Raw genomic sequence first — 12,922 nt, forward strand, 5'->3', positions numbered from 1 at the left:
GGCGCAAGAGGTAAGGTGCCTGCCTTGCCTGCGCTAGCCTTGGACGGACCACAGTTCGATCCCCCGGCGTCCCATATGGTCCCCCAAGCCAGGAGCAACTTCTGAGCGCATAGCCAGGAGTAACCCCTGAGCATCAACGGGTGCGGCCCAAAAACCAAAAAAAAAAAAAAAAAAAAAAAAAAAGAAATTGCCAGTGACAACCTTAGTGCAACTGAGCAAATCTCAGCAAACCCCAAGTTAGGACCCACCTTGTCTGGCTGCCTGGGCTGGCACCCAGGGAAGGCCTGGAGGCCGGGGGCAGAGGAGAGGACGGCTGGGGGCCTATCAAGGCTCCCAGCACAACCAAGCTAGGGAGAAGGCCTTTGACACGGGGTCTCCCTAAACCCCATTCTGGCTAGAGCTAGCCTCCAGATCAAGAAAGAAGGACAAGCACTTTCATTCCCATACTATCACTCTAACCCCAAATTTTATTTTTTTTAAATAAAAATATTTTAAAACTCTATCCTAATCAGATATATATGTTTTAGTCATTTGGCATTTAGGGCATTTGTCTAGCAAGTATGAAGCCTTGGGTTCAATTCTGGGCACTGCAAATAATCAAAATAATAGCTAAAATATATATTAATGAACTTAGAACATTACTCTAAAAGTGCACTTTCAGCAACAACCCTTTAGTGAAAATCCACTGATCAAGGGTCACTGAAAATGAGCAAAACAATGTAATCATTTCATAAAGGCAACTTAAATAAGGGACACATAAAGAACTCATGCCAGGAGATCCTAAAGGAGACAAGGGACCACTGTAGACCACTCTGAGCTTATAAGAAACCCCAGATTGGGTGCCGGTGAGGTGGCGCTAGAGGTAAGGTGTCTGCCTTGCAAGCGCTAGCCAAGAAAAGACCGCGGTTCGATCCCCCGGCGTCCCATATGGTCCCCCCAAGCCAGGGGCAATTTCTGAGCGCTTAGCCAGGAGTAACCCCTGAGCATCAAATGGGTATGGTTTGGAAGTGCTGAGAATGGCCAGTAAATCTGGTTCACAGGTATCTTCTTTGTGCCCGTGTCTTCTAACAGGATGCCTGACACATCCTGTCAGGAGAGGACTAGGGAGCAGAAACAGAAGTAGACAGGTAGACAGGAGGCCATGAAGAGAAGGACCAGAAATTTTAGAACCAACATCACCAAACTCCCACCCTGCCCCTGCCCCTCCAGAACCCACCAATGGTTGGGTCACTCCACTGACCTCGTCCACCTCTGACTCCACACCCAGGATCCCCCCCCCCCAATGCTGGGTCCTGACTCTATTCCCTAAAGAGCCCAATCCTGCCTCCTGGCCCCTCTCCTCTCTGGACCACCCCCCAGCCCACTCCCTTGCCTCGATGAGCTCCCCCTTTGATGTGAAGTCTAAAACCACGACATTCTCTCCATCTGTGAGTCTGGTGAGGCTCACGTGAAGCTTCCCAGTGGCGATCTTGTAGGAGTCCTTAGGCAGGGCCTGGTACAGAAACCTCCTTATCATATGTACCATCTTGCAGGATGGAGACAGCGGCCCCCAGAAGGACTTTTTCACCTCCATCACACCCACATTGGAGATACACATCCATTTCAATCCCGCAGACGGCCAAGGCAGCCACCACGGCCCCCGCTGATGTCCTGGAAAAGCGATGTGCGGTGTCCAGCAGATGGGGGGCCAGGTCCCGCAGAGCATCCACGACCCCCGCCTGGTAGAAGGACAGGAAACCGCTGCCTGAGAAGCTGATGGGTCTTACAGCTGTAAGTCCATCTCTTCCACCTGGTGCCTCCGTGCTGAGAAACAGTGGCCAGACCTGCCAGGTCGCCCTGCCTGTTAGAATTTGCAACCCAGCCGAGCTCTTCAGGTGCCCTGCTGTCACCTTGGTGGTCTGGGGCGCCCACAGAGAGTGAGTGGGGGGGGGGGGGCTCGGGCAGCTTCCACCTGGGCTGCTTAGGCTCCAGGAGGCAGCTTCACAGCTTGGCAAAGGGCCCCCGACCCAGGCCCAGGTGCAGATGCCACCGAGACAGGTGAGCAGCGTCTTGGGCTTGCAAATGGTCCCCAGGTCTCATGGTGCGCTTGGCTTCATCCCCAGCACTGATTGTGGAGAACTCACAGGACTCTGTGAATCTCTGGGCTCAAGAGACCAGGCCCTAATAGGTGGCGTTGAGTCTCCAAGTTGCAAGATCACCTCCTCTTGCTCCTCCTCCTCTTCCTCCCGCACTGGTTGTTGACCTCTGCAGGCTTCCTGCCTTGCCAGCCTAGAATCCATAGCTTTTAAATGTAAGTTTTTACTTGGTCCTTAGGACAGAGTGAACATAGAAAATCACACCATTGTGAAAAGTCAGGACAACTAATCCCACCAGTCCCTCAACACAGCCTGACACAGTACAGTATTTCTCCGGGTAATTGGGTAACACTCATCAGTATCATTCCAGACCCAAACGTGCGCATTCCCTTCTGCCTCCCTTATCTCCAAAAGGAAGAGTGAAGCCTTCAGATGAATATCTTACTGTCCTGAAACATAAATTGTTATGTCCAAATTTTTCCTCTTCGTTCATTTATTTTTATTTTATTTTATTATTGTTATTATTATTATTATTATTATTATCATTATTATTATTTTGGTCACACCCGGCAGCACTCAGGGGTTACTCCTGGCACTAGGCTCAGAAATCGCTCCTGGCAAGTTTGGGGGACCACATGGGATGCCAGGATTCGAACCACTGTAAGTCTGCATGCAAGGCAAACAACCTACCTCCATGCTCTCTCTCCGGCCCCCCTCTTCTCTCTTTTATAATAAAAATTATAAAAAAGTAAATTAATAAGGGGTTGTGAAGCGTTAGTATAGTGGATAGTGCCTTTGCCTTGCATACAGCCAACCTGGGTTCGATTCCCAGCATGCCATTTGGTCTCCCATGACTGCCAAAGATTATTTCTGAGCACAGAGCCAGGAATAACCCTGAGCATTGCCAGACGTGGTTAAAAAAAATGAAAGAAGGGGCCCGGAGAGATAGCACAGCGGTGTTTGCCTTGCAAGCAGCCGATCCACGATCAAAGGTGGTTGGTTTGAATCCCGGTGTCCCATATGGTCCCCCGTGCCTGCCAGGAGCTATTTCTGAGCAGACAGCCAGGAGTAACCCCTGAGCAATGCCGGGTGTGGCCCAAAAACCAAAAAAAAAAAAAAAAAGAAGTGAATAAATATAAAGGGTTTCTCTTCAGTCTACCTGTATTTGGAATCATAGTTAGAATGGTGGCAGGGGAAGTGCTGGGGGAAAATAGCTCAAGTGATAGAGAACGTGTCTAGTATGTGGGAGGTACTAAGAGTTTAATCTCCAATATCATATTGGCCCTGAGAATTTCCAAAAAAGTATCATCAGATGTGGCTTTTGTAATAAAAAAAGTAAAAAAAAATAGGACAATGGCAATTACAAGAAGCAATTTTCAATTTACAGTAGCTTAACCAACTTATCTTAGAAGATTGGAAGAGGGGCCGGGCGGTGGCGCTAAAGGTAAGGTGCTTGCCTTGCCTGTGCTAGCCTTGGATGGACCCGCGGTTCGATCCCCCGGTGTCCCATATGGTCCCCCAAGCCAGGAGCAACTTCTGAGCACATAGCCAGGAGTAACCCCTGAGCGTTACCGGGTGTGGCCCAAAAACCAAAAAAAAAAAAAAAAAAAAAGAAGAAGATTGGAAGAGTGAAGGCTGAACCTAAAGAGTCCCAGGGTTGTTTCTATAGCTCTGTGATGTCATCAGAGACACAAGAAATATTATACCATCCCAGAGTGTTGCTACTGTCATTTCTCATGGTCACAAGATAGCTATTACTGTAGAAGACATATGTATATACAAGGACAGTCAGTTAAGAGGAGCTAAGCTTTCTTCATGTAGATCTCTTTTAGGAGAATTTCTAGAAGTGCCTAATACCCACCTCCTTACAAGGTCCTGCTGATTTCAAGGGAAGGATGTAAAGACAAGTATCTAAGTTTGCCTTCTTAATTGCCTTCTTATTCTCTGCCAACGAGGAATAGTAAGGGTCATGATAGTGTGTTGGATGGTGTGTGGGGGGGTATCTGCTAGAATTTTCCCTGTACCTCAGCCTCCTTCATCTTGTAGAATCCTCCTTGCTTGTGTTATCAATCTCTCCAGGACAATATTTTTTCCCCATTAGTCTTGTGTATAAATCTCTCCTATCTTTAAAAAGGCTTTATTTTTTCTAATTTAAAATCTGTTTGACTTATGTTCTTTCTTCCTTCATATTTCCCTTTATAGCTCACTGTAATCTGGCTTCTTTCTAAACCACTCTTGCTAATCTCTATCTTTCTAAAACAGTAAACAATAAGGACCCATTTAAATTGACCCAAGAATAGCTTTACGCAGTTGCTTTTCATGCTCTTCTCAAAACTTTCTTTGTATTTTTGGCTCCTTTTGTTATCACTCTTTCATTTCCCTCCACACACATTCTCTCTGCCTCCCACCTTCCCCACATCTTTTTCCCTGGTTCACATTGTGTGTGTGTGTGTGTGTGTGTGTGTGTGTGTGTGTGTGTGTGTGTGTGTGTGTGTGTTTGGGCCACTACTGTTGGAGCTCAGGGGTTACTTCTGGCTCTGTGCTCAGAAATCGCTTCTGGCAGGGTTGGGGAACCATATAGGATGCCGAAGATTGAATCTGGGTCAGCTACATACAAGGCAAACACCCTACCTGTTGTACTATTGCTCCAGCCCCTGGATTACATTTCTCAGACCCTTGTAAACTTTTGATAGTTTTAGAATCTCTCATCATATTTGTCTCACCTGTTTGCACACTCTGTAGCATCCTCTAAAGCCTCAACCATAGTCCTTAATTGTTTAGAATTCTCAAATTTCAGGGCCGAAGAGATAGCATGGAGGTAAGGCATTTGCCTTTCATGCAGAAGGTCGGTGGTTCAAATCTCAGCATCCCATATGGTCCCCTGAGCCTGCCAGGACCAATTTCTGAGCACAGAGCCAGCAGTAACCCCTGAGCGCTGCTGGGTGTGACCCCAAAACAAAACAAACAAACAAACAAAAAAACAAAAGAAAGAAATCTTAAATTTCTATTCCTATCAGGACTGCTCCCTGAGTCCCATATCTAGTACCTGCCTACTTGCCATCTTCATTTTTCTTTCCAGCACTGCAAACACAGGTCCAATATCTTCATTGTTATCTACCACCTACTATTTGTTCTTCTCTCAGTATTCTCGATTACATTTACCACATTCTATACAATTAGAGACCCAACATCTCTTTTGGACTTATATTCTCTTAAATTTCGTATCTGAATCAAAATATCTGAATCAAAACAATTTTGTGGTCTGCTTTCAAAAATAGAGAAAATATGCAATTCTCCTGTTCCTCTACATAGAAAAGTGCCTCCTACCCAGTCTCTTTATACTAGCTATTTCCACAGCCAGTCCATGTACAATTTAAGTGTATCTGACTTTGTAGTGACATTTATAAAAATATTTATGTAACTGCCATTTAAAATTATTCACTTTCTACAATTCGTAGAAAATGGTTAGTACAGGGACTAGGGCACTTGCCTTGCATGTGACCAACCTGGTTTCAATCCATGGCATCCCATTTAATTCCCAAAGCACAGAATAAAAGTAAACCCTGAACAGGGGCCAGAGTGGTAGGCAGTAGGGCGTTTACTTTGCATGCTCTAACCTAGGACTGACTGCAGTTCAATTCCCGGGCGTCCCATATGGTCCCCCAAGCCAGGAGCAATTTCTGAGCGCATAGCCAGGAGTGACCCCTGAGTGTCACCAGGTGTGGCAAAACAAAACAAAACAAAACAAAAACAAAAAGACAAAAAAAAATGTAAACCTTGAGCATTGCTAGGTATGACCTCAAAACAATAGCAATACAAATTTTTCTTTTTCTTTTTTTTTTTTTTTCATTTTATTTTTGGTTTTTGGGTCACACCTGGCAGCACTCAGGGGTTCCTCCTGGCTCTATGCTCAGAAATCGCTCCTGGCAGGCTCAGGGGACCATATAGGATGCCAGGATTCAACTACTGTTCTTCCTGCATGCAAGGCAAACGCCCTATCTAATATCTACACGCTATCTCTCTGGCCCCCTCTCTTTTCTTTTTTCTTTTTTTCATCTTGTTTGAGTCACACCTGGCTCTGCACTCAGGAATTACTCAGGGGACCATATGAGGATCAAACCCAGGTAAGCCTGTGCAAGGCAAGCACCATACCTTCTGTATTATTTCTCCAGTCTTTCTTCCCCACTACCTTTTTGTTTGTTTTTGGGCCATTCCTAGAGGTTACATCTGGCTCTGCACTCAGGAATCCCTCCTGGTGGGTTCACGGCATGTGGGATGATTTTACATTTCACCAAGTTATCTGTTGACATGGCATTTCCTCAGGAAGGCTTTTTCTACACCATTTGGCCACCCACTTCCATAACTCACAATTGCTCCTCTTGTGACTTGCATCATCACAATATCTTGTTCAATGCCTATTTTCCTCTTTAGAATGTGTGATCATAAGGCAGATCTAAGTTGGCTACCTGACCTCATCATCAGTGCTAGATTTATCCATCAAGGTTCACAGGAGAACAATAAATATTTGATGATAGACTATAATTTTTTTTTCCTTTTTAGATTTTAAAACTCATTCATGTCTTTTTTCTTTTCTTTTTTTTTTTGGGGGGGGGCTCACACCCAGCAGCACTCAGGAGTTACTCCTGGCTCTGTGCTCAGAAATCGCTCCTGGCAGACACTGGGGACCATATGGGATGCTGGGATTTGAACCACTGTCCTGAATCAGCTGTGTGCAAGGCAAATGCCCTACCGCACTACCGCTGTGCTATCTCTCTGGCCTCTTCTTTCTCCCCTCCCTCTCTCCCTTCCTCCCTCCATTCCTCCCTCAGTGGTTATTCCTGGCTCTGCACTCAGGAATTACTATTACTACTGGTAAGGTCGTGGACCATATGGGATTCTGGGGATCAAACTTGGGTTGACCATGTGCAAGGTAAATGCACTACTACTGTTCTAGAGCTCTAACCCCTCTCCATCATCATCATCATCATCATCATCATCATTTTTTTTTCTTCTTTTCTTCTTCTTCCTTTTTTAATTTTGTTTCTTAGGTTACACCTGCAGAGCTTCTGGCTTTGTGCTCAGAAATTGCTCCCGGTAGGCTTGGGGACTGTAAAATCACCCCACATGCTGTATCTCCAACTCCAGGTGAACTAGTGTGAAATAATCCAAATCAAACTAAGGGTGAAACACTTGTAGTCTGGCCATCTTCTATCTAATATGGAGCCCTGCTGCCTGTCAGAACTACCGTTTTTATTGAGTATAGAGACTACCCCAAGGTGGGACAGCTTTTCTGAGCCTGTCCCACTCAGGTTTACATATGAAACAATCTTTGTTTTGAAACCAAATTGTAAATAAACAGATACAAAGAAACTAAGGATAGAGACCAGAGAGATGACATGGAGGTAAAGCGTTGCATGCAGAAGGATGGTGATTCGAATCCCGGCATCCCATATGGTCCCCCAAGCCTGCCAGGAGCGATTTCTGAGCGTAGAGCAAGGAGTAACCCCTGATCGCTGCCAGGTGTGACCCAAAAAAAAAAACCAAAAAAAAACAAAAAACAAAACAAAAACAACCAAGCCAACCAACCAAACAAAAAACCCAACAAAACAAAACAAAGAAATTAGGGATAAAACTTTATTTTAGGTAAAATATGGTGTAACCCAACAGGGACCATATGGGATGGAATTCCGGGAATCAAACTCTGGTTAACCACATGCAAAACAAACTCCCTTCACTGTGCTTTCTCCAGAAAGGGACCCTCTTTCTTTTCCTTCCTTCCTTCCTTCCTTCCTTCCTTCCTTCCTTCCTTCCTTCCTTCCTTCCTTCCTTCCTTCCTTCCTTCCTTCCTCCCTCCCTCCCCTCCCTCCTTCCTTCCTCCTTCCTTCCCTCCTTTCCCTCCCTCCTTCCTTCCTCCTTCCCTCCCTCCTTTCCTTCCCTCCCTCCCTCCCTCCCTCCTTCCCTTCCTCCCTCCCTCCCTCCCTCCCTCCCTCCCTTCCTTCCTTCCTCCCTCCCTTCCTCCCTCCCTTCCTTCCTTCCTTCCTTCCTTCCTTCCTTCCTTCCTTCCTTCCTTCCTTCCTTCCTTCCTTTCTTTCCTTCCTTCCTTCCTCCCTTCCTCCCTCCTTCTCTTCCTCCCTCCCTTTCTCTGTTTTTGGCCCAAATTCTGCAATGCTCAGGAATTACTCCTGGTTCTGCATTCAAGAATAACTCCTGGATTGTTCTGGATACCATATGGGATACTGGGGATGGAATCCAGGTGTCAGCCACGTGTAAGAAAAGCACCCTAGGGGCCGGGCGGTGGCGCTAAAGGTAAGGTGCCTGCCTTGCCTGCGCTAGCCTTGGACGGACCGCGGTTCGATCCCCCGGTGTCCCATATGGTCCCCCAAGCCAGGAGCGACTTCTGAGCACATAGCCAGAGCTATGAGCGTTACCGGGTGTGGCCCAAAAACCAAAAAAAAAAAAAAAAAAGAAAAAAGAAAAGCACCCTATTCACAGTACTATTGCTCCTACCCCAATTCTTTTTTTTTGGGGGGGGGCACACCCATTTGACGCTCAGGGTATTACTCCTGGCTATTGCGCTCAGAAATCGGCTTGCAAGGGCAGACATTTTACCTCTAGCTGCCACCTTCCCAGCCCCGGCCTACACCCAATTCTTATAGTTGCCCCTTTCCTCCCTCCCTGGTGATATTTGACTTTATATACAAGTTGTGTGTTTTTCTTTTTTTTTTTTTCCTTCGGTCTTTGTCAGAATTTAGACTACTAATAACCTCCTTACTGGTTGAATACCCACATGTACAGTTGTGCCATTTGCCCTCTCCTTCTACATTCATTTATTTTTTTGTCATACCCGGCAGCACTTGGGGTTACTCCTGGCTCTATGCTCAGAAATTGCTCCTGGCAGGCATGGGGAACCATATGAAATTCTTGGATTTGAATCATCATTCGTCCTGGATCAGCTGTGTGCAAGGCAAACGCCTTACTGCTGTGCTCTCTGGGCCCTTTCTAACTTCATTTAATATAGATATATTTCTTCCTGTATAAGTTTCTGCATTACTCCGCTAATTTTCTGACTTTTGTAGTGTCCTCACACGATATGTACCTCCAGGAGTGATCATTGAATGTGGATCCAGAAATAAATCCCGAGCACTGCCGGGTTTGGCCCATAAAGCAAAAAAAAAAAAAAAAAAAAAAATTAATAAAATAAAATGATAAACAAAGCCTCTCTTTTGCATTACTAGGACGTGTGTAGAAAATAAACCTATTTTCACTTTCTGAGTTACTTTAGCCACTATGTAACTTTTTTTTTTTTTTTTTTTTTTTTTTTTTGGTTTTTGGGCCACACCCTGTGACGCTCAGGGGGTTACTCCTGGCTATGCGCTCAGAAGTTGCTCCTGACTACTTGGGGGACCATATGGGACACCGGGGGATTGAACCGCGGTCCGTCCTAGGCTAGCGCAGGCAAGGCAGGCACCTTACCTCCAGCGCCACTGCCCGGCCCCTCCACTATGTAACTTTAGCTAGCAGTTTTGATTTCTAGCCAAAGACAAGAAAATTGCTTAAGGCAGCCAGCCCTACAGCCCATGAAGAAAGGGGCTGTTAGGACTATGGCTTGTTTTATGTTTTTGCTGTAGTGGAATCTAGGTCTTGCTTGCATTTTTTTCCCCCTGTAAGTCCTATCTGTGACTCTAGTTTTGTGGCTTTTCTTCAGGGCTGAGCTTATACATTCAATAAAAACAAAAAAGCCTTGAAGTAAATTCTCATAAAGTCCTTTTTTTTTTTTCATCCTGAAACAACCCAACAAATGAAGCAATCAATCAACCCATAGCCATTAATCATAATAACAGAACAAACATTGTCCACCTGTCGGGTTTCCAGGCAGGAGGGTTTTCTTTCCTCTGTATTTACAGGGTGAGCCACAATTTCTCTCCCTGGCATCGTTCCTTTATAGTTCTTTGAAGTGGCTCTTACCACTACCTATTTCAGCTGCAGGAAACAATTTTCTTTTCTTTTTCTTTTATTATTATATTTTTTTGGGTCACACAGGCAGCACTCAGAGGTTCCACTTGGCTCTACGCTTCCAAATCGCTCCTGGCAGGCTCATGGGGGGACCCTGTTGGGATGCCGGGATTCGAACTACCGACCTTCAGCCTGCAAGGCCCTCCCTCCGAGCTATCTTTCGGGCCCTGGGCAACAATTTTTCTCCAGTAGCTAAAAGCCAGGCCGAAAATAAAAAAAACTACAATTCCCCGGCAGTGCCCCGGGAAAGGAGCCAACCCAGCAGCAACACAGCGTAGTCATCATTCCTCAGGCAGGCGAGCCCTCCCTCCACTTCCGGGACTCGCGTCTCCGCGGGGGCGCGCACGTACGTCTTCGTATCGCTAGGAGGACACAACGGGACGCTGGGAGGGGGGTGGGAAGAGTGGGTGGGAACGTCGACGTCGACGTGCCGCGTCACGTGACTCGGGGCGCGCCTCGGCCGCGCGCGCTTGCGCGCATGCGCGCGTCCCGCAGAGGAGGCGGTGGCTGACGACGAGCTTGACGCGTTGGTGCCCGAGAGAGCCGGAGGCGGGGATTTGGGAGCAGCTGTAGTGGTTGCGGGGGGCCGGGGCGGGCCCGTCGAAGAAGAAGAAGAAGAAGAGGAGGAGGCCGGCTTCAGCTTGTCCGGAACCTTCGGCGGCCACGACCTCGCGAGCGCCTGGGCCCGATCGCCGCGATGCTCTGGTTCCAGGGCGCCATTCCCGCCGCCATCGCGTCGGCCAAGAGCAGCGGCGCCGTCTTCGTGGTGTTCGTGGCAGGTGAAGCTGGAAGGAAGGAAGGAAGGAAGGAAGGAAAGAAGGAAAGGGGGCGCCCCGGACACCCCCCACGTCCGGCCTTGCTCCCCACTGCCTCTCCGGCTTCTCAGAGCGCCTCCCCGGGCTGTGCGTGGAGGCCCCAAGATGAGGCCTCACCCCCCTATCGCACCCCGAGCCGCCCAGGCCGGAGGGGACGTGGCGGGCCGCGCCCCCCAACCCGCAGGACCCGCCCCCGCTCCAGGACCCGACGCTGGGCCTTCTCGGGGATGCTTTTATTTTATTTTATTTTATTTATATTTTGGTTTTGGGGTCACACCCGGCAGCGCTCAGGGGTTCCTCCTGGCTCTGCACTCAGACATCGCCCCCTGGCAGGCTCATTTAGGGGACCATATGGGATGCCGGGATTCGAACCGCTGTCCTTCTGCATGCAAGGCAAATGCCCCACCTCCGTGTTAGCTCTCAGGCCCATGTTTTTGGTTTTTTTTTTGGGGGGGGGGCCACACCCGGTGACTCTAACGGGGTGACTCCTGGCTCTGCGTTCCAAATTTGCTGCTCCCGGCTCTGGGGGACCCCCTAGGGGACACCCCGGGATCGAACCCAGGCCCCGGCCTAGGCTAGCGTGTTGCAAGGCAGACGCCTACTTTAGCTCTTTGCGCCACCGCTCCGGCCCCACCTCGGGGATGCTTGTTTTTTGACGGCTCCCCCGGGAGGTGTCGTGCTGGTTTTGGTTTGGTGGTGGCTCTCAGGGCCCGGCCGGCCCCGGTCCCCCCTGGCAAGGGTTTTGTGGGTGCGCTTTGTCCGGTGGTTAAGGCTGTCAGGAGGAAAGCTGTGTCATCCACCCATCTATCGGCCTGGCAACAAAGAGAAACCACCTGATGGTGGCAGGCCTCGGGGACCCCTGGCATGTTGTATATGCGGTTGACGAAATGTCAGCTTTGGGGGTTTTATGGAGGGCTGATTCTTTTCTTATATGTATGTGTGTGTGTGTGTGTGTGTGTGTGTGTGTGTGTGTGTGTGTGTGTGTGTGTGTGTAGTTTGGGGAGAAGAGTACTGTGGAATCCTGGAGCTTTGTTGCCATTCGATTATATATATATATATATATATATATATATATATATATATACACACACACACACACACATACATATACATATTTACTCAGAACCTTCTATAGAAGCGGACATTCTCACTTCTTTGTTGTGCTACTCACTAAAGTCAACAAGTTAGAAAAACCGGTGTTAAGTAACCCTATATATAGGCTGCGTGATTGCAACTATTTGATTACAAGAGTCTGAGTGTAGATTCTTTTAAATTGTATGCTGTTATGTTTCATATAACTAAAAGATTCAAAAGGAATGGAAAATTTATATGCAAATAACATTGAGCATGTAAAGTAGTTCATGACATAAGTTGTATTTTTCACATACATACAGTCTTTTTTTTTTTTTTTTGTCTCAGAAAAATATGGAAATGTTGGTCCCCCCCTAGGAGTGATTTCTGAGTGCAGAGTTTCAGGAGTAACCCCTGAAAGTAAGCCTTTGCCCGGTGTGCCCCTAAAGGCAGAGTGAAGCAAAACAAAAACTGTTGTACTGGATGTTTACATACTTTAATTTCGTATAGAAATCAGGAAATTTTGGATTCAATGGATGAGTCTAAATGTTCTTAGAAGGCGATGTTGGTTTAACTTACTTTGAAGGAAGAAATGCTGGATTTAGGGCGGGAGTGATAGTACAGCAGGTAGCACTTTGCCGACCAGGGTTCGATCAAGGGCATTCCATATGGTCCCCTGAGCCTGCCAGAAGTAATTTCTGAGCCCAGAGCCAGGAGTAACACCTGAGTGCATGTGCACCCGTCCAAAAAAAGGGAAATGCTGGATTTAATTTCAGACATTTAAAAATCACTTTAGAAATAGCAGTACTAATTATTATAGTAAACAGTAAAATCAAGTTATAGGTCTTTGGGGTTTGGGTTCATATATTCTTCAATGGATGGGACTTTTTATTTCTGTTTTTACTTTTTCTAAAACTTCTTACTTTTGGGCATTACTTAATGCCATTA

At 47.1% G+C, this 12,922-nt stretch overlaps 1 protein-coding gene across 1 annotated transcript in view; it reads left to right on the forward strand.

The window, feature by feature from the left end:
• The first annotated feature begins 10,618 nt into the window (after positions 1-10,618).
• The window catches only part of UBXN4 (UBX domain protein 4), a 48,972-nt gene continuing 46,668 nt past the window's right edge, over positions 10,619-12,922 (forward strand). The window contains exon 1 of the mRNA XM_049773660.1: positions 10,619-10,867. Coding sequence (XP_049629617.1) covers positions 10,786-10,867 — 82 coding nt within the window. The 5' untranslated portion in view covers positions 10,619-10,785. The remainder of the gene's footprint in view (positions 10,868-12,922) is intronic.

Source organism: Suncus etruscus, chromosome 5 (genome assembly GCF_024139225.1).
Source record: "Suncus etruscus isolate mSunEtr1 chromosome 5, mSunEtr1.pri.cur, whole genome shotgun sequence".
In the NCBI taxonomy this organism is placed as follows: domain Eukaryota; kingdom Metazoa; phylum Chordata; class Mammalia; order Eulipotyphla; family Soricidae; genus Suncus; species Suncus etruscus.